The sequence below is a fragment of the Microcebus murinus genome, chromosome X (genome assembly GCF_040939455.1).
Source record: "Microcebus murinus isolate Inina chromosome X, M.murinus_Inina_mat1.0, whole genome shotgun sequence".
In the NCBI taxonomy this organism is placed as follows: Eukaryota; Metazoa; Chordata; class Mammalia; order Primates; family Cheirogaleidae; genus Microcebus; species Microcebus murinus.
This window is the reverse complement of record NC_134136.1, coordinates 75,390,472-75,410,615: the sequence shown is the minus strand read 5'-3', so window position 1 is coordinate 75,410,615 and position 20,144 is coordinate 75,390,472. Positions and strand designations below refer to the sequence as shown.

Here is a 20,144-nt window from a genome sequence, read left to right as displayed (position 1 = left end):
CAAACTCTTGGCACAAAGTAGAGCTATTTAGCATGCCTTGGGGAAGCACCTGCCACTGATATTTTTCAGTGGGGCGGCCATTATTATATTTAGGTATAGTAAAAGCAAAACGTTTACAATCTGAAGGCTATAGAAGGATAGTAAAGAAGCAATCTTTAAGATCTATAACCATCAAAGACCATCCAGCTGGAATCATAGAAGGCAGGGGTAATCCAGGCTGCAAATGACCCATGGGTTCGATACATTTATTAATCTCTTGAAGATCTGTAAGAAATCACCATTTTTAAGATTTATTTTTAATAACAAAAACAGGAGCATTCCAAGGAGAAGTAGAGGGCTTAATATGTCCATCATTAAGCTGTTTAGCCACCAGTATTTTTAATGCCTTGAGCTTTTCTTTTGTCAGAGGCCACTGCTCAACCCACACAGGTTTATCTGTAGTTTATCGGAGTGGAAGAGCTCGAGGGATCTCATGAGCAGTAGCAATTAGTTTAAAGAAGTGGATTTTTTTTGAAGGGTGATTAGTATTAAATCCCATCTTTAACATCATATTCTTGACGTTAGGGGAAAGATGAGGAATAGTCATAAAAGCTCCAAATTGATGTAGAAAATCTTGCCCCCATAGGTTCACAGCAATATCAGTGATATAAAACTGTAAAGAAGCTGTTTGGCCTTCTGGCCCCACATAGTCAAAAGTATTATTTCTGCAATAGACACATTGAGCTTGTCCTAACCCAGAAAGAACAGTGGGGACTAAGACCTTTGGCCAGTCAGGAGGCCGTTGAGCAAGACTAATAATAGAAACATCTGCCCCAGTATCCACCAGTCCCTCAAAAGGACGGCCAGCAATAGTAAGGTTAAGGACAGGCCGGGAATATTGAACAAGAGTTTTCCAAAACACCTTTGTTCTTGTGCTGCCAAAACCTCCTTTGCAGCTGGCATTCCTTGCAGGAAAAAGAGCATAAGGCAAAAGCAAAAGTTGAGTTATACGAGTCCCTGCAAAAATTTGAGTTGTGTGAGAGACAGAAACCATGATTTGAATCTCTCCAGTATAATCAGGATCAATAACTCCCAGATGTATAAATATGCCTTTAAGTGCACAGCTACTTTTGCCAATAACTAATCCAAGCTTCCCTTCAGGGAGAGGACCATAAACTTGAGTAGATAATCTGTGAACTCCACCTGCAGGGGTTAGAGTGTAGGTTCTGGCGACAGAGAGATCCACCGCTGCACTCCCCGAGGTGGCAGCATAGATCTGAGTAACTTTTAGGGATTGCTCAGTTGATCAGCTGTCCCATTGCTCACTAGGTATTGCTGAAACTGAGGCCTCATATTGTTGTAGGGGCCCTGAGGCTGAGGGCCCCCCAGAAATTTTCCCGAATTCCCATCATCAAGAGGTGGCAAAGGATTGCCATTCTGGTCAAATTTTGAACTACACTCATTAGTCTAGTGCAGCCCCTTCCCACATCGCTCACACTACCTCGAGGGCTGTTTTCTTGACACCCTGGGCACAGGACCAGCATTATCTCACTTGCCCCACCTGCACTCTTTTTTTTACATGTCTGACTTTTTTACAATTGAAATAGGTGGGCCGATTATTTCCCTTTTGAATAGCTCCAGCTAATAAGGTGGTGTGATAAGCAGCCCCACCAGCACCTGCACAAGCTCAAACATACTCATCCAGTGAGGTGCCACTAGCCTTTAGAGGACACAATATCGTTTGGCAATCTGGATTGGCATCTTCCACAGCTAAAGATTGGATAATAAGAGAAGCCACCTCAGGAGAGCTGACACTTCTTTGTACAGCATCTTTTAAACGAGACAGAAAATCAGTATATGGCTCAGCGGGACCCTGCATAGTTTTTGCAAAAGAAGGTGCCAAAGTTTCAATTCTTTTCCAAGCCCTTAAAGAAATCACTTTAGTTTGAGATAAGGCTGGATCACCCAGCACAGCCTGCGCTTCCGAGGTGGCATACTGGCCTGACCCCATGAGCTCATCCTCAGTGGGCCCAGGGGGCTGCTGCCGAGCATTGAGGAAGGACTGTATTCTTGCTCCCTCAACCCAGTAACTATGCAATTGCAGCCATTGTGGAATTTCTAAGACAGTAGTTCCCAAATGCTCCCAGTCTAAAGGAGGTAAGACATTTTCACTGGAAAAGGCATCAATCAACCCAGTAACAAAAGGAGACTGGGGGCCGTATGCCTGAACGGCCTGTTTCAACTCTTTTAAAAATTTGTATTGCAAAGCTTGATAAGCAACATTCACTCCACCCTGGGGATAATTAGGGTCCTGGCCAGGGCCAAACTCTTGTCGAGTAATGGGGAAAACCGAAGGTTGAGGAAAAGTGAAAGTGGCTCCGGTTTTAGGAAACAGTGGGAGATTGCCAGTGAAATCAGGAGGGGGCGGGCAATCATCATCAGGCCCCTGGGGGATTATTGGAAACTTAAAAGAGCGCCCCACCAGCAGCGGGGGGGGGGGGGGGGGGGAGGGGGGCTGCTGAACTTCTGACCACATAGGTAATTCAAAGGAGTTTCCTGGAGGCTCTCCATCTGACAGTTCCTCCTCCACATCTCCGGGTATTAAGGAAGACCAGGAATGGGGCTGAGGGGATTCTTCCCCTGCATTTTCGTCTGAATCAGCTTTATCTAAGCCAACTATATCTGAATCTGCCTGTAAAAGGTGCAGAGCTTGGGTGATCACATTACAAGTCGTCCATATCTTTAAATCAATAGTGTCTCCACACTGAAACCAGTAACAATGCTGTTGCACTAAAGCAAATAACTGTTTTAATGTATTTTCTTTTACTTGAACACCCACTGAACTCAACAATCCTTGAATTAACTTTCGATATTAACACTCCATGGCTGAAGGGGTATTTCCCATTTTCCTGAGAATCCCCTGTTGGGTGCCACTTACCAATAGCCAAAGGGGTACCTCTTCGGTCCGTCCATCCTGAAATGATGCAGTCCCTGCTCAGGATTCAAGACCCTGCTCACTGCGCCACTTGTCGTGGCCCAATTGCAGGACGGGATGACACACAGAACACATACATAAGGTGCAGACAGACAGAATTGGCTGCAGTCCCAGAAAAATAAAGGACACAGGGACAAGAGACGGTTGGAGACTGCAGCACTGTAAGGTGCCAGTCGTTTTATTGTTATACTGTTTAATTGGGCAAGCGTCCTGAAGCTATTTTCTCATACCGGCTACATTCTCAGCCACTTTTTGGTACGTGACTTCCCACGACTAACAACACCTGCTTCTCCAGTCAAAGCATCAAAGATGGCTTTCCACAAGACACGGCCTTTGATGTCTGACACTGCTTGCAGATAACAAACAATCTCGGCTCGAGTGTGAGACCACAAGTCGTTGGCCATCTTGCAGTGCCTGGCACTGCGTGCAGGATACCAGACAACCTTGGCTCGCGTGCGAGACCACAGGTCCTTGGCCATTTGCCCAGAGAAACAGTCCCTTCGGCCGATCAACAAGCCACGTCCTGCTAATTGTGGGAATGAGCAATGGGCTTCCGTTCTGCTGACTTTGGGTCTCAGCCAATCTGACCCAAGGACAGCTTGCTTTAATTCGCTTAAGCCAGCCTCAAGGAGGAGGATAATCATACCCCATTTACTGATCATTTTCTGTGCCAGGTAGTGGGCTAAGTACAAGTTCATCACAGCCACATGGAATACACGTTTTAGCACCATTTTACAAACCTTCCATGAACTGCCTTACTTAATCCTGAGTGACCAGTAAAGTCAGGAGTTGCTAATTTAATAAATAGTCACATGCCACTATGTACTAAGCATTGTTTAAATGCTTTACAATTATTACTTGGTGTAGTCATTATAAGTGCCTCATGAGGTAAGTGCTAATGCTATCCACGTTTGACTGATGAAGTAACTGAAATACAGGTAGATCTGAAGCTTGTCCATGATCACACAGCTAGGAAGTAGCAGAGCCAGGATTTATAACCACGCTGGCTGGCTATAGAGCCCCTGTTCCTAGCTGTATCCCTTAAGCCTAAGTCTGGTTGGACTGTTCTTACTTGAAATCAAACACATTTTTAATTATAATTTTTTTTGTATATACAGATTAGCTCTTCTGGAACCATATAGAAAGAATTTCCTAATGTGGTCATATACCTCTATTAGATCATGAGCAACTCAGAGCAAGAGTTGAATGCCATGTTCTGAACACCTGGTTCACCATTAGCCTTAGCACCCAGTAGTAAATCATGATATATTTGTTAAATGTTTTACTTAAAGATCAAATAATCTTATTTGATCCACTTTATTTGGTCTCCAATACACGTAACAGCCCTGATATTATGTATCAGCACAGAAAGGTCCCGCTGAGGATGTTGGATCCTGGAAGTGCCTTCTGAAAAGACTGTGAGGAGTGCTTTGGATGTCTTTAACCACCGAGGAAGAGCACGCTCCCATACCCATCGGCTTGCTCCAAGAGGGTCATGCAGTGTCCCTGTTTCTAGCAGTGTCATTTCTTCCATCCTGGAGTGCCCCACAGGTTCTGCACCTGCCCCTGGCCTTCCCTAGGAGCACCAGGCTCATGATGTGGCCCAGGGCACCAGCTCTCCTCTGGTCCCATTGTGCCCTCACGTCCCTCCCCAGGCTGGCCCAGGGCAGCTCAGATTGATGCATTGGGTGCTCCTCCTCATGTCTCTCCTGCACAGCTGATCTTCACCACAGCCTATGTCCCTCAGGACCCCAAAGCCCTCTCCCATCCCCCTCCTTTCCAAATCCTAACATGGGTCTGGGGGGGACTCTGGGGCCTGGGGAGTGTCCTGATGCCCACCATCTGCTACAGCCTTTAGTCTGCTCAGACTTCCTGTCTGGAGACACCATGGCCCTAGCTGGCACTGTGGGTGGCTGACAGGACACTCCTGCCCCACCCCTCTGGATGGACCTCAGAAAGGAAAACCTGATAACCACGCACTTAAGGTGATCACTTCAATGAAAGGTCGGACATCACATAAATGAGCATTTGAATAATAACTCACCATCATGCTGATTTGTCACTCATTCATGCAGCAAGATTATTATTTACCAACCACTAGGACACTCACCAAAAGGCTTCATCAACTCCCACCAGCTCTACCTGAACTGCAGTATCTTGGAAGGGGATTCTTACCAGGGAATTTCAAATAACAATACCTGTTTGTGATTGTGAGCTCCAGGTCCTGAGCAGTAGTTGGTGGGGAGACAGGAAGGGTGAAGCCCCAAGCTGGGCAGACTGAGGCCAGATTGGGAAAATGTGGGCACAGAAGCAGGGGAATGGGGGATCAGGGATGGGTCCCAGGAGAAGGAAACCCCCAATCCTAACAAGAGAATTTGGCTGCCAACCTCCAGCTCAAGGACACATCGTGGCTCTCAGAAAACTGATGAGTGGTGCTTGGGGGCCCATAAAGAGCAGGTGGATATCCAGGAATTCCTAGAGTTAGCTTCTTGTGGGTTGGTGCTTCCTTTGAAGACCTTGACCCCTGTCCAGAGCCTTAAAGGTACAGAATCTGGCATCTCACATTAAAGGAGCAAATGTGTATGACCTAAGCCCCTAGGTGTGGAAACAGAGGAGTCTGGATTGTCTGTTCGCGTGGTCTGAGAAAGAAGCCCATGGTTCCCCAGGCTCCTATGAAAACTGCCTCACACAGTGTCCTGGGCCCCAGCTTCTTGTCTGCCATCCCCTGAGGGTCAGGGGTCAGTTTCCCATCTCTGTCACTCCTCTCCTCACCTTCCCAGGCCCTGCCACATGGCTAAGGGAAGGGGAAGAGAATTTCTTGATCCCATAATGATGACAGTGGGGTGAGAAATGTGCTGCCCACATGGGGGTCATGCTATTATAGTACAGCCTCAGCCTCTTGCACTGTACCCTTGCCCCGTGCTCCCGGAAGGGGCCTCACCCACTGCACAGTGATCCCAAACGCCAGTGTGCCTCTCCAGAACACTTCTGCAGGGGCTGAGGGGCCCAACATGCTCTTTCTTCTTACTCCTCTCAGCATCCAATCTGTCTTAGAGGACTCTAGGAAGAAAGCCACGCAGGGAAGCACTTTCCTTGACTGTGACTATATCATTGGGAGGAGACTTCAGGGTCCTCAACTTAATCCTGTGTGGACCTTGCTGGGCAGAGCTATCATCAGTCAGTGACTATGAACTGTCTCCTGCTTCTATGGGAGCCCAGCTTTGTGGGTGGGGCATGATCTGGTCTCCAAATATCTTTTTACCTAACCCCAGGAGCTAGGTCCAGTGGTATGCTGTTCTCCCATCAGGGTGTTATTGATATTTAAATGGAACGTATTTTCTTTATTTGGATCTTAAATAGTGATTTACTTTAAATATTTTATTTAAAAAATACTTTTAGATTTACATAAAAGTTCCCATATTCCCTTCACCCAACTCCCCCTAATGCTAACAATATTCCACAACCCTAGCACATTCAACAAAAGTAGGAAATTAACATTGGAACTATACTATTAACTAAGCCACAGACATTATTCAGATTTTACTGGTTTTTCCACTAATATCCTTTTTATGTTCAAGATCCAAACCATAATCCCACATTGCATTTAATCATGTCCCCTGAGGATCCTCCAATCTGTGACAGTTTCTCAGTCTCTCCTTGTCCATTGTAACTGCATTACTTTTCTATTGCTGATGTAACAAATTACTAAAAATTCAGTGACTTGAAACAACACAAATTTATTCTGCAATGGTTTTGGAAGTCAGAAGTCTTAAATGAGCCTCACTGGGCTAAAATCAAGGTGTCATCAAGACTGTAAACCTTTCTGAAGTCTCTAGGGGGAAATCTGTTTCCATGTCTTTTCCAGCTTCTAGAAGCTGTGCATTCCTCGGCTTCTGGCTCCTTCCATACTCAAAGCCAGCACTGGCTGCTCAAGCCTTCCTCACATGGCTCTTCTGCCTGCTGCTTCCACATTTAGGGCATTGTATTAACCTTGGGATCTTCCTGGATCATCCAGGATAACCTCTCTATCTTAAAGTCAGATCATTAGTACTTTGAATTCCATGTGTAATTTTAATTCTCTTTTGATGTATTATATAACATATTCACAGCTTCTGGGGATTAGGACATGAGCATCTTTGGGAGGCCATTATTCTGCTTACATCAATGATGTTGACACTTCTGAGGAGCACTAGTCCAGTTTTTGTAGAATGTCTCTCAGTTTGAGTGAGTCTGATGTCTTCTCATGTTAGAATGGAATGCATGATTAGAGTATGCAGTAGTGGGAAGGACATCACCAAGGTGAAGAGCACTTCTCATAGCAAGTACTGTACCTCCAGCAATAAGGTGAGGGCCCAGAGGATATTAGGGCTGCAAATGTATTGAATGAATGAATGAATGAATAAAATTGCATTAGGTTAAATCTTGGAGGATGAATAGTGATTTTTCAGACTTCAAGTGGCAAGAAACAGTGTGCGCAAAGGCAGGGAGGGCACCTGTGTTCTGGCAATGAGGAGAAATCGTGGTAGTTGGAGCGTTTCCTGGTTGAATGCAATCTTTCAAACCAACTTTGCCACCCCTCCTGCTTTCTCCAGGGAAGCATCATCAAGGTCATTGATGAATATAGGAGTACTCTCTAAAGCTTGCCCAGGAATCAGAATCAATGGGAATGTGCTATTTGAACTGAGTATTTTATAAAACCCTTTATGGCCCAACCAAAACTCAGGGACATGTGAGTCCTTGAGAGTGGCCACTTGCAGATCCAAACAGACCAGAAAGAGGAACAGGGCATTAGATCAAAGACCACAGCTGCCTGCTGGTAGGTGGGGGGGGGGTTCAGACAGCCATGGGTGGTAAGAGCCCTGCCATTCTTACTTCCCTAGTATGTCAAGAGCACAGAACAGGGGTTGTGACAGCAGGTCTCTGGAGTCACCATTAAGTTCGGTTGCTTACATGGTCCAGGACCTAACAATTAGAGGATGGTGGGGAGCATTCAAACTTTGGCTGTTTGGATGTTTGGGAGAGATGAAAATGCTATGAGGCTTTAGCTCAGAGAGGCTCCAAATACTAGGACCTTGGAAGTGGCATTTCTCCATTTATTCCACAAATGAGTCTTAATCATGTCTTGTATGCCAGGCACTGCCCTAGGCTCTGAGGACACAGCATTGAATAAATTCCCTGCCTCTGTGGAGCTTATATTCTGGTGTGTGGGGAGGGGCAGGCACATGATGAATCAGAAAACAAAGCAGAAATTGAAGTGGCTTTCATGGTGATAAATGCTATGGAAACAAATTGAATCTGGAGTGTTGGCAATGGGGTGAGAGGAGGAATTGCAATTTTAAAAAGGGTACTCTTAGAAGGCCTCCCAGAGAAGACATTGGGCAAGAGACCGAGGGCGTCTGGGAAGGAGTACTAGCAGTATTACAGGAGCAAGTGTCTGCAAGAGAACAAAGGCATGTAGTAGCTCGGGGCCCTGGAGCAGAAAGCCAGAGTCAGGCATCTAGGGAGGGTCTAGTAAGCCAGGCACTGGGTATGGCCTGATCCTCTGTCCACAGGCTCTCTCAGACCCAGGTTGGCTGCACTGTGCCATCAACTGGCTTATTGGATCCAAGTTTTTATCCTAGGTTTCTGACTCAACCTGGGGATTGGGGACAGAATGCAGGTCTATGTGTCTAGAAACCCTTCTGTTGGGAATAAAGGGAAGGCAAGGTGCCAGTGTCATGGAATGAGCAAGGCTGTTGGCCTGGCTGCTGTGGCACTGCTGCAACACATAGGAAAATGGTGCTTTGTAAAGACTGGGTGCACAACAAAGAAAACATTTTATTTGTAATTTCCTAGATTAAAAAATTAACAGAAAAAAGTTTGATCACATCAATGAGTACAGAAAAAACTTCTGAAGGAAATTCAGCACAAGGTGACAATTTAGCAAAAAAAGAGTAGAAGGGAATTTCCCTTTCCTAAAATCAGTGGCCAACATATTAATATTTAGATTTAAAATATTAGAAGAATTTTTGTCAGAGACATATGCTATCATCTCTACCTTTTGAAATTACACTGGAACACAAGGTCAGAGCTATAGATAGCAAAGAAATAAGAGATGAGAATATTGAACAGATAAAGTTAATATTTGGTATGATAATATTATCATTTAAACCTTGCAACAAAAAACAATCATTATTCAGAGCTTGAAATAGAAAATATCGATACATAATAGCAAAAAAAAGTCCAAAAATTATCTAAGAAGAAGATGAACAAAACATACAAGATTTTTATGGAGACAACTATACAAGTACTGATGGAATCAAGTCAAAGAGGTCCCAAATAAACAGAGCAGTATACCATATTCATTGATAGGGAACAAACTATTGAAAAGATGTCAATGCTCCTTTATTCAAGATTTATAGGTACAATGCCTTAACTTTAACTACTAAGGTAACAGTCAAGGTGGGGCTTCTTCTTTCCACTCCAGAAATCAACCCTGGAAAAATGTAGAAGTGAGAATGAAATTAAAAAAAAAAAAAAAAAAAAAAAAAACATGAAAACAAACAGTATCAACAACAAAATCTAAATAACAAAACATGAGAAAGCCTTGGGGGCAGGTAATAAAGACTGTATTGAACACTGGTACTTGTGTTTGGGGTGGGGGCAGGGCAGGGAAGTTGGGAAGGTGAGTAGCCAGCACCCAGGGCATTTAACAAAATGGGTAGGAGGAAATATTTAAAATTCTGCCCCTACTTCACTGTGGAAATCTCAGGCAGCACTTCAGACCACAGGAGCCAGTAGTCATGAGATAATACCAGGACAGGAGGAAATATTGTTTGATTGAAACGGTATAGCTCCAGAGTCTGTGCTAATAACTACCCCAAACCACCTTAGTTGGTGAAGATTGGTTTTACTAAAAGTTATTTTAATTGAAGATAAAAAATGGACTAGGAATAGAGTATTGAGCATTAGAGTGAATCAGGCATACTAAAGTTAGGTATGGTTTCTGACTCTGGTTGACAGTTAAAACGTGAAAGTCACTGCAGCAGACTATAAAATGTTAGATAACTTGAAAGCAAGCAAGCAAGCAAACAGGACTTCCCTAAATAGCATGCTGTCACTCAGCTTTTTTTATTTTGGCAACTCAGCTTTCTTCAACATAGAAAATAAATCTTTTAGAAGAGACGGTTTCAAAGTCTATGTGCATAGTACTTCATAGTATACATATACCATAACGCATTTTATTAATCCACTCATGTATTGATGGGCATTTCGGTTGTTTCCACATCTTTGTGATTGTGAATTGTGCTGCTATAAACATTCGAGTACAAGTGTCTTTTTTATAAAATGTCTTTTTTTTTTTTTCCTTTGGGTACATGCCCAGTAGTGGGATCCAGCAGCTGGATCAAATGGTAGGTCTACTTTTTGTTTTTTGAGGAATCTCCATACTACTTTCCATAGAGGTTGTACTAGTTTACAGTCCCACCAACATGCCAGTATCTGTTGTTTTGGGATTTTTGGATATAAGCCATTCTCACTGAAGTTAGGTGACAACTCATTGTGGTTTTGATTTGCATTTCCCTGGTGATTAGAGACATTGAGCACTTTTTCAAATGGTGAACTAGTACCGTTTGTAACGACCTGGATAGAACTGGAGGCCATCCTTCTAATGGAAGTTTTGCGAGAACAGAAAGACAAACACCACATGTACTCACTATCAAACTGGAACTAATTGATCAACACTCATGTGAACATATGGAAGTAAAACTCAGGGGAAACAAAGCAGGGCGTGGGGAGAAGGGATGGGTAAATTGACACCTAACAGGTACAATGCACACTATCTTGGTGACGGGCACACTTACAACTAACTCAAATGGCAATGACACATGGGCCACCATTCATGTAAGCAAAATGTCTGTATCCCCATAATACTCTGAAACAAACAAACAAATAAATAAACAAACGAACCAAAGTCTACAGTGCAGTCTGGGAAGAGAGCCTGTCTTGCCCGTCTTGTCCCACAGGCCACTGCAATCCCGGGCGCTGCAGCCCCCACCCGACATCCGGCCTGGGACCCGCAGACATTCTCGGCAAGGGCTGCAGCTGAGCCCATGCTCAGGGGTGGCGGGGACAGGGACCGCTCGCCGGGCACTTAATCAAAGAGCAGGAAACCACGATGAGGACCCTCAGGAGTGAGGACAGAGGGTCCACACGCCCCACAGAGAGGGCCCACAGGGTCCTGCTCGGCTCCTGCTGGCAGCCCTGGGACACCCGGCATGTCCCCCGCCTGACCACTGCCCCCAACGGCCACCTCAGGTGACTCCGGGAGTCAGAGCCTCGTGAGACCCGAGGCCCTGTCAGGTCCAGAGAGGGCGGGGCCCCGGCCCTGCCAGGCATCAGGGGCGGGACCCTGAGGGAGACTGAGGCCTCCCACCACCAATCCCGTTCCACCCCTGCTGTCAGCCCTGGGAAACCCATTATATCGGGCCCAGGATGTGACGTCCACTGACTTCCGCCTGGGGGGATGACAGAGGCGAGGCCTTTGGTGTGAGATCCAGACTTCAGGTGCTCAGAGGTGAGAGGGCCGAGGTTCTGTTAGGAGAGAGGTGAGACGCTGAGGGAGGACTGAGGAGGCCCCACCCCAGGTAGAGGGTCCCCAAATAATCCAGCTCCCCGCCTGCTGTCAGCGGTGGACCACCCCCGCGACAGACGCCTCAGGCTGAGCCCCTCCCCCAGCTTATTCCTCAGAGGACTCTGGGGGTCAGAGCCTGGTGTGACCCAGGCCGACTACGGTCCATAGAGGGGGGATCCAGGCTGGGCCACATCCCGATAGGGGGCCCCACAGTCCATCCTTGCCTGGCTGTCAGCCCTGGGAAGCCCCTGGTATGGGCCCGGATGTGACATACACCGACGTCCGCCAGGGGGCTGACTGAGGCGAGGGCCTTTGAGGTCCAGACTTCCGGTAGACCGGGAGGAGAAGGCCCAGGCTGTGTTAGGAGTGAGGTGAGATGACGAGGGTGGGCTGAGGAGGCCCGACCCCAATGTAGAGGGGCCCAAATAATCCATCTCGACCTCTACTGTCAGCCCTGGGAAGCCCCGATTGTTGGGGTGGGGCGGGATCTGACATCCACCGACGTCCGACTGGGGGGCCTGAGGGAGGTGAAGGTTGTTGGTCTGAGATTCGGACTTTAGGTTGGCGGAGGGGAGAGGGCCCAGCCTTTGTTAGGAGTGAGGTGAGATGATGAGGGTGGACTGAGTGGACCCCGCCCCAGGTAGAGGGTCCCCAAATACTCCAGCTGTGCCCCTGCTACCAGCGGTGGACCACCGCGGCACAGACGTGTCAGGCTGAGCCCCTCTCCCTTAGGATTTATGGGACTCTGGGAGTCGGAGCCTGGTGTCACCGGTGTCTGACTCAGCAGCATAAAGGTCTTGCCCTAAGGGAGGACAGAGAGCCCCCCCTTACACCCCTATAGGGGGCCCCACAGTCCATCCTTGTCCCTGCTGTCAGCCCTGGGAAGCCCCGGGTGATGAGGGGGGCCAGATGTGACGTCCACCGACTTCCTTCCAGGGGGTTGATAGCGGCAAGGACCTTGGTCTGAGGTAGAGACTCCAGGTCAGCTGAGGGGAGAGGGCCCAGGCTCTGTTAGAAGTCAAGGTGAGATGCTGAGGGTGGACTGAGGGGGCCCCCACGCAGGTTGAGGGGCCCCGAATAATCCAGCTCTGTCCGTGCTGTCAGTCTGGGGAAGCCCTGGTGTAGGGGCACCCAGGCAATACTGAGGACCCCATAGAATCACCCCTGTCCCTTCTGTGACCCTGGGAGGCCTTGAACAGACTTTAGACTGAGATGCCTCCCGAATTCAGCCTTGGGAATCTGATGGGTTAGGATGCAGGGGTGGGGACCCAGGCCCTGCCAGGGGACAATGGGAGGAGGCAGAGGGAGGACAATGAGGACCTTATCCCCCAGTACAGAGGGGGACCTCAGCACTGGGAGGCCCTGGGCAGCGTGGCCAGATGCGGTGTGTCTTTGCTTCTGCCTTCGTGGTGTCAGGGAGGGCACGGCCTTGGTCAGAGGTGTGGGGCCTCAGTTCAGCAGAGGGAGCAGTCCCAGGGTCCAGAGCGAGGACTCGGCGGTCCCCCATCCCAGACATGGAAAACCTGCCCCTGCTCTCTGCCCTGGGAGGCCCGGGGCAGGACTGTGGGGGAGAGACGTGGCCCCACACTTCCTCCTTGGGTTCTCAGGGAGATGGTGGCCTTGGTCTGCAAGATGCATCTGCAGGTCAGCCGATGGGAAAAGGTCCAGTCCCTGTGAGGGGTAAATATGAGTACCTTGAGGACACTGTCGACAGACGAGGCCCGTCCCCCCGGAAACCCACTTTTTCTGTGAGCCTGGGAAACCTCACACAGGGTGTCCTTGTGTGCTGCACCCTCCCTCCTGTCTCCTGGGTCTCAGGGAGGTGACAGCCTGGGTCAGAGGGACAAGGACTGTCAGCAGAGGGAGGAGTCCCAGGATCTACAAGGCCCCATGTGTGCACCCTAGCCAGTGAGGACTGAAGTTAACCCCAGCCTAGAACACTGCCAGGAGCTCTACAGAAATATGCCCTGGCCCTGCTGACAGCCCTGGAAACCCTGCACAAAGCTATCAGGCTGAGGTCCCCTCTCTCATATCTGGATCATCTGTCAGGGAGGTGAAGGCCTTGGTCTGAGGGGGCTACACACAGGTCAGCAGAGGGAGGGTCCCAGTCCCTGGCAGGCAGCAAGGTGAGGACCAAGCAGTTTCCTCCCCGAGGACATACGGACCCCACTGAATCTGGCCACCACCTGCTGTCTTGTCTCAGAGGCCCTGGGCAGCCGTGGCCAGATGTGGGGCCCACTCACTGCCTTCTGCTCCGTATCAGGGATGTGAGCTCCTGTTCTGAGAGTTTGCAGGCCACTAGAGGGGTGGGGGTCTAGGGGCCTCGAGGCAACAGATGAGAAAACTGAGTCAGCACAAAAGGGCCCATGTACCCCAGGACAGTGGGGACCCGAGAGAGCCCAGCCTAAGCTCCTGACAGCACTGAGGGAACCAGGACTGTGTGTGTATCTGCAGCCTCTGGGCCACTCACTTCCTCTTACATGGGCTTCAGGAGCCCACAGTGAGACCTTGGGCTGAGGCAGTGTCCTCAGGTCACCGAGCAGTGTAGCAGGTCACCGAGGCCCAGGCAGTGTCAGGAGTCAAGGTGAGAGGCGCACACCCTGAATGTGTGCCAGAGGCCCTGCCTTTCCCAGGACACAGGGGACCCAATAGTGCCTGACCCCATCACCCACCCACTGTCAGCCCTGGAGCCTCGTGCTCTGCCGGCCTGCTGCCCTCTGGGAGCCATATTGCTTCCTCATTGAGACGTTCAGGAGACAAGCCGACCAGGAGAGGAGCCCTGGGAGGCCCCAGAGCATCACCTAAGGAGAAGGCTTGTAGACTGGCCTTTGTTAGAGTCCCCAGGGTGTGGTTCTCACTGAGGCCGCTGACATGCCCCCTCTCTTCTCAGGCCTGTGTGTCTCCATCACCCATCTCCTGCCCACACTCCTGTGTGCTGTACCTGACCAGAGCCATCATGCCTCACCACCACGATGATCAAAGAAATCAGTGCGGCAGTCTTGAGAAAGGCCTTCAGGCCCAAAGGGTGGCTCAGGGCCTGGTAGGTGCACAAGCTCCCGGGGCTCAGGAGGAGGAGGTGGCTACCTCCTCTACTGTGATCCCCAGCATCCTGGAGGAGGCTGGTGCTGCTGAAACACCGAGTCCTCCCGGGAGTCCTGAGGGAGACTCGTCCTCCCCCACTAGCCTGGCCTCCAGTCCAGAGTACGACTCGGATGAGGGATCCGGCAGTGAAGCAGAGGAGGGGCCAAGCACTTACAAGGATCCAGAAGACTCGGCCTCCAGTCCAGAGCACCACTCCGATGAGGGATCCAGCATCGAAGAAGAGGAGGGGCCGAGCACTCCTGAGGATCCATCGGACCCGGCCTCCAGTCCAGAGCACCACTCCGATGAGGGATCCAGCAGTGAAGAAGAGGAGGGGCCAAGCACTTACAAGGATCCAGAAGACTCGGCCTCCAGTCCAGAGCACCACTCCGATGAGGGATCCAGCATCGAAGAAGAGGAGGGGCCGAGCACTCCTGAGGATCCATCAGACCCGGCCTCCAGTCCAGAGCACCACTCCGATGAGGAATCCGGCAGCGAAGAAGAGGAGGGGCCGAGCACTCCTGAGGATCCATCGGACCCGGCCTCCAGTCCAGAGCACCACTCCGATGAGGAATCCGGCAGCGAAGAAGAGGAGGGGCCGAGCACTCCTGAGGATCCATCGGACCCGGCCTCCAGTCCAGAGCACCACTCCGATGAGGGATCCAGCAGCGAAGAAGAGGAGGGGCAGAGTACTCCTGAGGATCCATCAGACCCGGCGTCCGTGCTGCAAGAGGCACTAGAAGAGAGGATGTCTGATTTGGTTCATTTCCTGCTCCTCAAGTATCGCTTCAAGGATCCGATCACCAAGGCAGAAATGCTGAATATTGTCCTCAATGATTACCAAGATCACTTCCCTGAGATCTTTATGAAAGCGTCCGAGTGCATGCAGATGGTCTTTGGCGTGGATGTGAAGGAAGTGGATCCTGCCGGCCACTCCTATGTTCTCGTCACCACCCTGGGCCTCACCTACTATGAGGAGCTGAATGATGACCAGCGTTTTCCTAAGTCCGGTCTCCTGATCATCATGCTGGGTTTGATCCTCTTCGAGGGCGACTGCGCCCCGGAGGAGGTCATCTGGGAAGCCCTGGGCGGGATGGGGGTGCATGCTGGGAGTGAGCATTATATCTACGGGGAGCCCCGGAAGCTCATCACCCAGGATTGGGTGCAGGAAGGGTACCTGGAATACCGGCAGGTGCCCGACAGCGATCCTGCATGTTATGAGTTCCTGTGGGGTCCAAGGGCCCATGCGGAAACCAGCAAGATGAAAGTCCTGGAGTATGTGCTCAAGGTCAATCGGAGCGATCACAGATCCTTCCCACTCCTGTATGAAGAGTCTGTGAGAGATGAGGAAGAGGGGGCGTGAGCAAGAGTTGCAGCCAGCTATGGGGGGAGGGCCCAGGGCCAGTGCACATCCGCGTCCCCTTCCAGCAGCTCCTCCTGCCCCATGAGAAATGAGTCCTCTCTCTACTCTGTGTTTGAAGAGAGCAGGCAGTGTTTTAAGTAGTGGAGGGTCCGAGTAGCTTGGGGAAACCACCAGAGCATAACATTTTGTGCTCCTGTTACATTTGGGTGACTTAGAAATTGACGTTTGTTTTCCTTTTGGCATTTTAAAAAATTTGTTCTTTTTCATTGAAGATTTAGTTAGCTTCACCACCTAAGTTGGTGAATGATATTGACCACACATGTAATTTTATCAAATGTAAGAGTTCACTGTTTTGTAAAACGAACGAGGAAACCTTCCATTTCATGTTGTTGCTTGGAACAAGGTGGAATTGGAATTTTCATTGCAATAGGAATTTTCTTAGAAATGTGAAAGAATGTTGCATTTAAATATATGGAGCTATGAAATAGAGCAATAAAATTTAAAGACAGTTATTTCTTGGCAGCTTATTCCTTTTCATGTGTTTTTCTATGAAATTAAAATGTATGCATGTATGTGAATTTTCTTGTCTTATTTCAGAATGTAGGAGAAATTTAATCTCAATAAATAAGAGCCCCTGCTCCCTGGCACATTGGTTCCCCAAGTATCCATTGAGCACCTGCTCTTTGGAAGGCCCTGGGTTAACGGAGACACTAGGGTGAGCCAGACCCGCCCCTGCCCATAGAATGAGAGAGTCTAGGAGCTGCAGTCATATAATTAAGGTGGCGAGATGCCCTCTAAGTCCTAAAGAACAAGTGACGGAAGGGTTGAAGGGTGGTGCTTCTGGTGAGAGCAGTGGGGTGTGGGTGCCCTGAGCCAGGGCGGTTTGGGGCTTTGGGAAACTGCAGTTCCTTCTGTGGGAGTTGGTTTTAATGAAGCTGGGTGGTGGCAGGGCCGGACTCTCAGACCATGTGACTTGTCACTTAGGGCTGATGTCAAAACCTGGAAGGGAGAACTGCCCTGAGCAGTTCCTTCTGGATGATGAGAAAAGGAGAGAGGAATCTCCCCCTGGGGCAGAAGTGGAAGGCGTCCCATGCTCTTAGCCCACTGTGGCTGAGCACAGTACAGGAACCAGGTGATTGACTCCCGTTGTCTGCAGGTAGTCCCTGCGGGATAAGGGTGACTCTCCCATGAAGTAAGGCCCAGAAGCCACTGGCCAGGTATTCATCTGCCCCCTCCCCCCACCCCCGGGAGAACCAGAGCTGACCCTATTAAAACTGAATTTTAATTAGGTCGTTTGTAGTGTAAGTTGGACAACTGTAAGCAAGATCTAGATTTGGGGTGGTGATGAAATGAATGAAAATAGTGGTTTAGATGGAAGAGAAGCTGGGAGGAAGGAAAGTAGTTGGGCCTTAACTCCATGTAATATTAGGATATTCACGTTAGATGCACCTAACTGGGGAAGACTCCCAGACACTTACTTACTGAAATAATAAATCCTCGTGGAACATTTACTGGGCAGCATTTTTGTGTGATTTTCGGTTCAGGTTTTTATTCAGCTGCGAATTCTCTGAAATGACCTGGAGGACAAAAGTATTTTCTGGAGGACACAGTGGGTCCAGGGTCAAAAATCATATTAGAAAGAATTGACAGTGGTTAAAGTTGCCATGTACGCCAGGCACTGTGCCAGGTGTTTTAGTACATTTCCTACATCCCAACATTCCTACAAGACACTACTTAAATCCACGTTACAGACGAAGAACCTGAGGCTCACATTGCTGAGTCACTTTCCCAAGATCATATGCCTAGTGAATGACAAGTCTGCTCTGAATTCATCTTCAGCCCACACTGTTCTCACTCCTCCCAGCCTTAGGTAGAGCTCTGTCTCTGAGTTCATTTCTCTTCTCAGTACTCCCTGATGTCTCTCAGGTGACAAAAAGAAGGACCGTGTGGCTGTGCTACTGAAAGCAGGCCTAACAAAGGAAGGCGATGATGATAATGAAATGCAATCTGGGGATAGTCTGCGGCCTTGCTTAACCTAGGGTCCTCCTGCCTGTGCCCTCGGGTTCTTTGAGAGCTGACTGCTCATATGGGGGCCTTTCTGTCCTGCCCTAGCACTTTCCCACATCACAGAGCCCCTCCCCTGGTGGCTCCCATGTGGCCTCCTTCCTGACTGTGGAACCTGGGCTGCTGCCAGCTCTTCCCCGCTGCCTCCTCTGGAGGCTGCACAGAATCACTGTCCTCCCTGTGACACAGAGCATCCCTAGCCCCTGCAGAAGCCCCCTGGCTCTCCCACAGCGCCCCCTGGAGCCTCTGTGATAGCCACAGCCCCTTCAACTTAAAGGTTCACTTTGGACAGAGACGTTTAGACACCCAGTCATCCTGTCTGCAACCCCAAGTACACGCACGCTTCTCCAAATGGGTGGTGAGTGGCGTGTGATTTAGTGCATACTCATTCTTCAGACGTAAAGTTGGAGAGAGGCCACCCTGATATTTGCCATAGGGATTTTGATGGAGAGTGTTATTTGAAACTGGCCACTGAACGAATGTGCAAATGAATGAGCTTGCTTTGGGGGTCAAAACCAAAGTGTCATAATCCAGAAATGAGGAGAGACCATGGAAATCACTGTGAGGCAAACATGTACCTAGGCTGAACTAAAACCCTGGAGTCTCCCAGGAGGTGAGAAATGGTTCCTTGGTAGACATGCTAGCTCGAATTTGAAAAAAAAAACAAAACAATAATAATTAACCAGCCCTCCACTGTCTCCTGTCTGGCACCTGCTCCACGGGAAAACACTGGCTTTCAGTGTGGCTAAAGGCACCTGCACAGGTGTTCTGGTAGCAGCAGCGTAGCAGGAACTCACAGGTTAAGATTTTGACCATGGAGCAAAAGGAAGTAGAATATTCTAAACCTACTGAGAATATAGGGGTTATTGAAATGGTAGTGCGGAAAAGTGCTGTTGAGAGAAGAAAGGGAATCCTGCCTGCTGAGATTTACAGTATCCTTTCAAAATTAAATGTGATCTTCTATTTGAAAGCACCCGTCACACAGTTGGCACTTGAAAAAGTTGAAGAATTTTCAGGCAAATTGGCTTTTTCAGAAACTCCTCCAACAAATAAAGAACACTATCCCCATAACAAATTATAATATTAAATAGTTCTTTTAGTTGAGCTTCTACTATGTAACAGTTTAAGGGAGCGACTACAAGTCCTCATCCACAAGTTCTCATTTTCTTCTTCCAGGACAAATGGTACCAATACATCGCCAGTCCTCTTGTTTGTTAGGAGGGGTCATATGACATCACTTTGCTATTGAAATGTGAGCAGACACGTTATTGTCACAACCATTTCTATAGAAGTAGCCACAGGTGTAGTGGATTAATTCACAATACATGACGACAACAAAACACAGACCATTTCATGTCTACATCCAGGGACTTAAGCCATACACGTTTGTTTGCTTCCTCAGATGTGAGAAACTAGATTCTGTGGCTTTAATGCCCTGGGAAGGGGCGGACACCTTCAAAAGACGTGTGCCCCATAGGATACTCACTGCAGGACATCCATCTTGCTACCTGCAGCCTTCATTCCCCTGAGGTGCACCCATCAATTAATCTTCTGAGAGCGGTGATATGCTCCGGAGTACCAGTCTGAGGCAGAAGCGCAAATGGCCCTGATGGGATTGAGGGTTTCGTTTCCTAGGACTCCCCCCGGAGTCTTCATCACCTGTGTTGTGCAGCACCTTGTCAACACTCTCCCGTACCCAGCCTCAGTCAGCCCAGCTTGGGGTTGTACCCCTGATGTCACTCCACTGGCAACTGCTCAGCCCAAGATGGGGCCAGTGGTGAGGTTTATATGCAATTACCTTTATTTGAAATTTAACAATTAAGAATCCCCTTCCAAAATATTGTGATTCCGGTAGAGCTGGTGGGAGTTGATGAAGCCTTTTGGTGAGTGTCCTAGTGGTTGGTAAATAATAATCTTGCTGCATGAATGAGTGACAAATCGCCATGATGGTGAGTTATTATTCAAATGCTTATTTATGTGATGCCCAACCTTTCATTGAAGTGATCACCTTAAGTGCGTGGTTATCAGGTTTTCCTTTCTGAGGTCCATCC

General features: G+C 48.7%; 1 protein-coding gene across 1 annotated transcript; it reads left to right on the top strand.

Annotated features, from left to right (window-relative positions):
• Window positions 1–11,460: 11,460 nt before the first annotated feature.
• LOC142865865 (uncharacterized) lies at window positions 11,461–16,572 on the top strand. The gene is made up of 2 exons (XM_075999338.1): window positions 11,461–11,528; window positions 14,476–16,572. The coding sequence occupies exon 2, from the start codon at window positions 14,542–14,544 to the stop codon at window positions 16,027–16,029; it is 1,488 nt and encodes a 495-aa protein (XP_075855453.1). The 5' UTR covers window positions 11,461–11,528; window positions 14,476–14,541; the 3' UTR covers window positions 16,030–16,572.
• The last annotated feature ends 3,572 nt before the right edge of the window (window positions 16,573–20,144 follow it).

Excerpts from the sequence above, each read along its gene's own strand:
- LOC142865865 (XM_075999338.1), top strand. The coding sequence starts at position 14,542 with ATGCCTCACCACCACGATGATCAAAGAAATCAGTGCGGCAGTCTTGAG.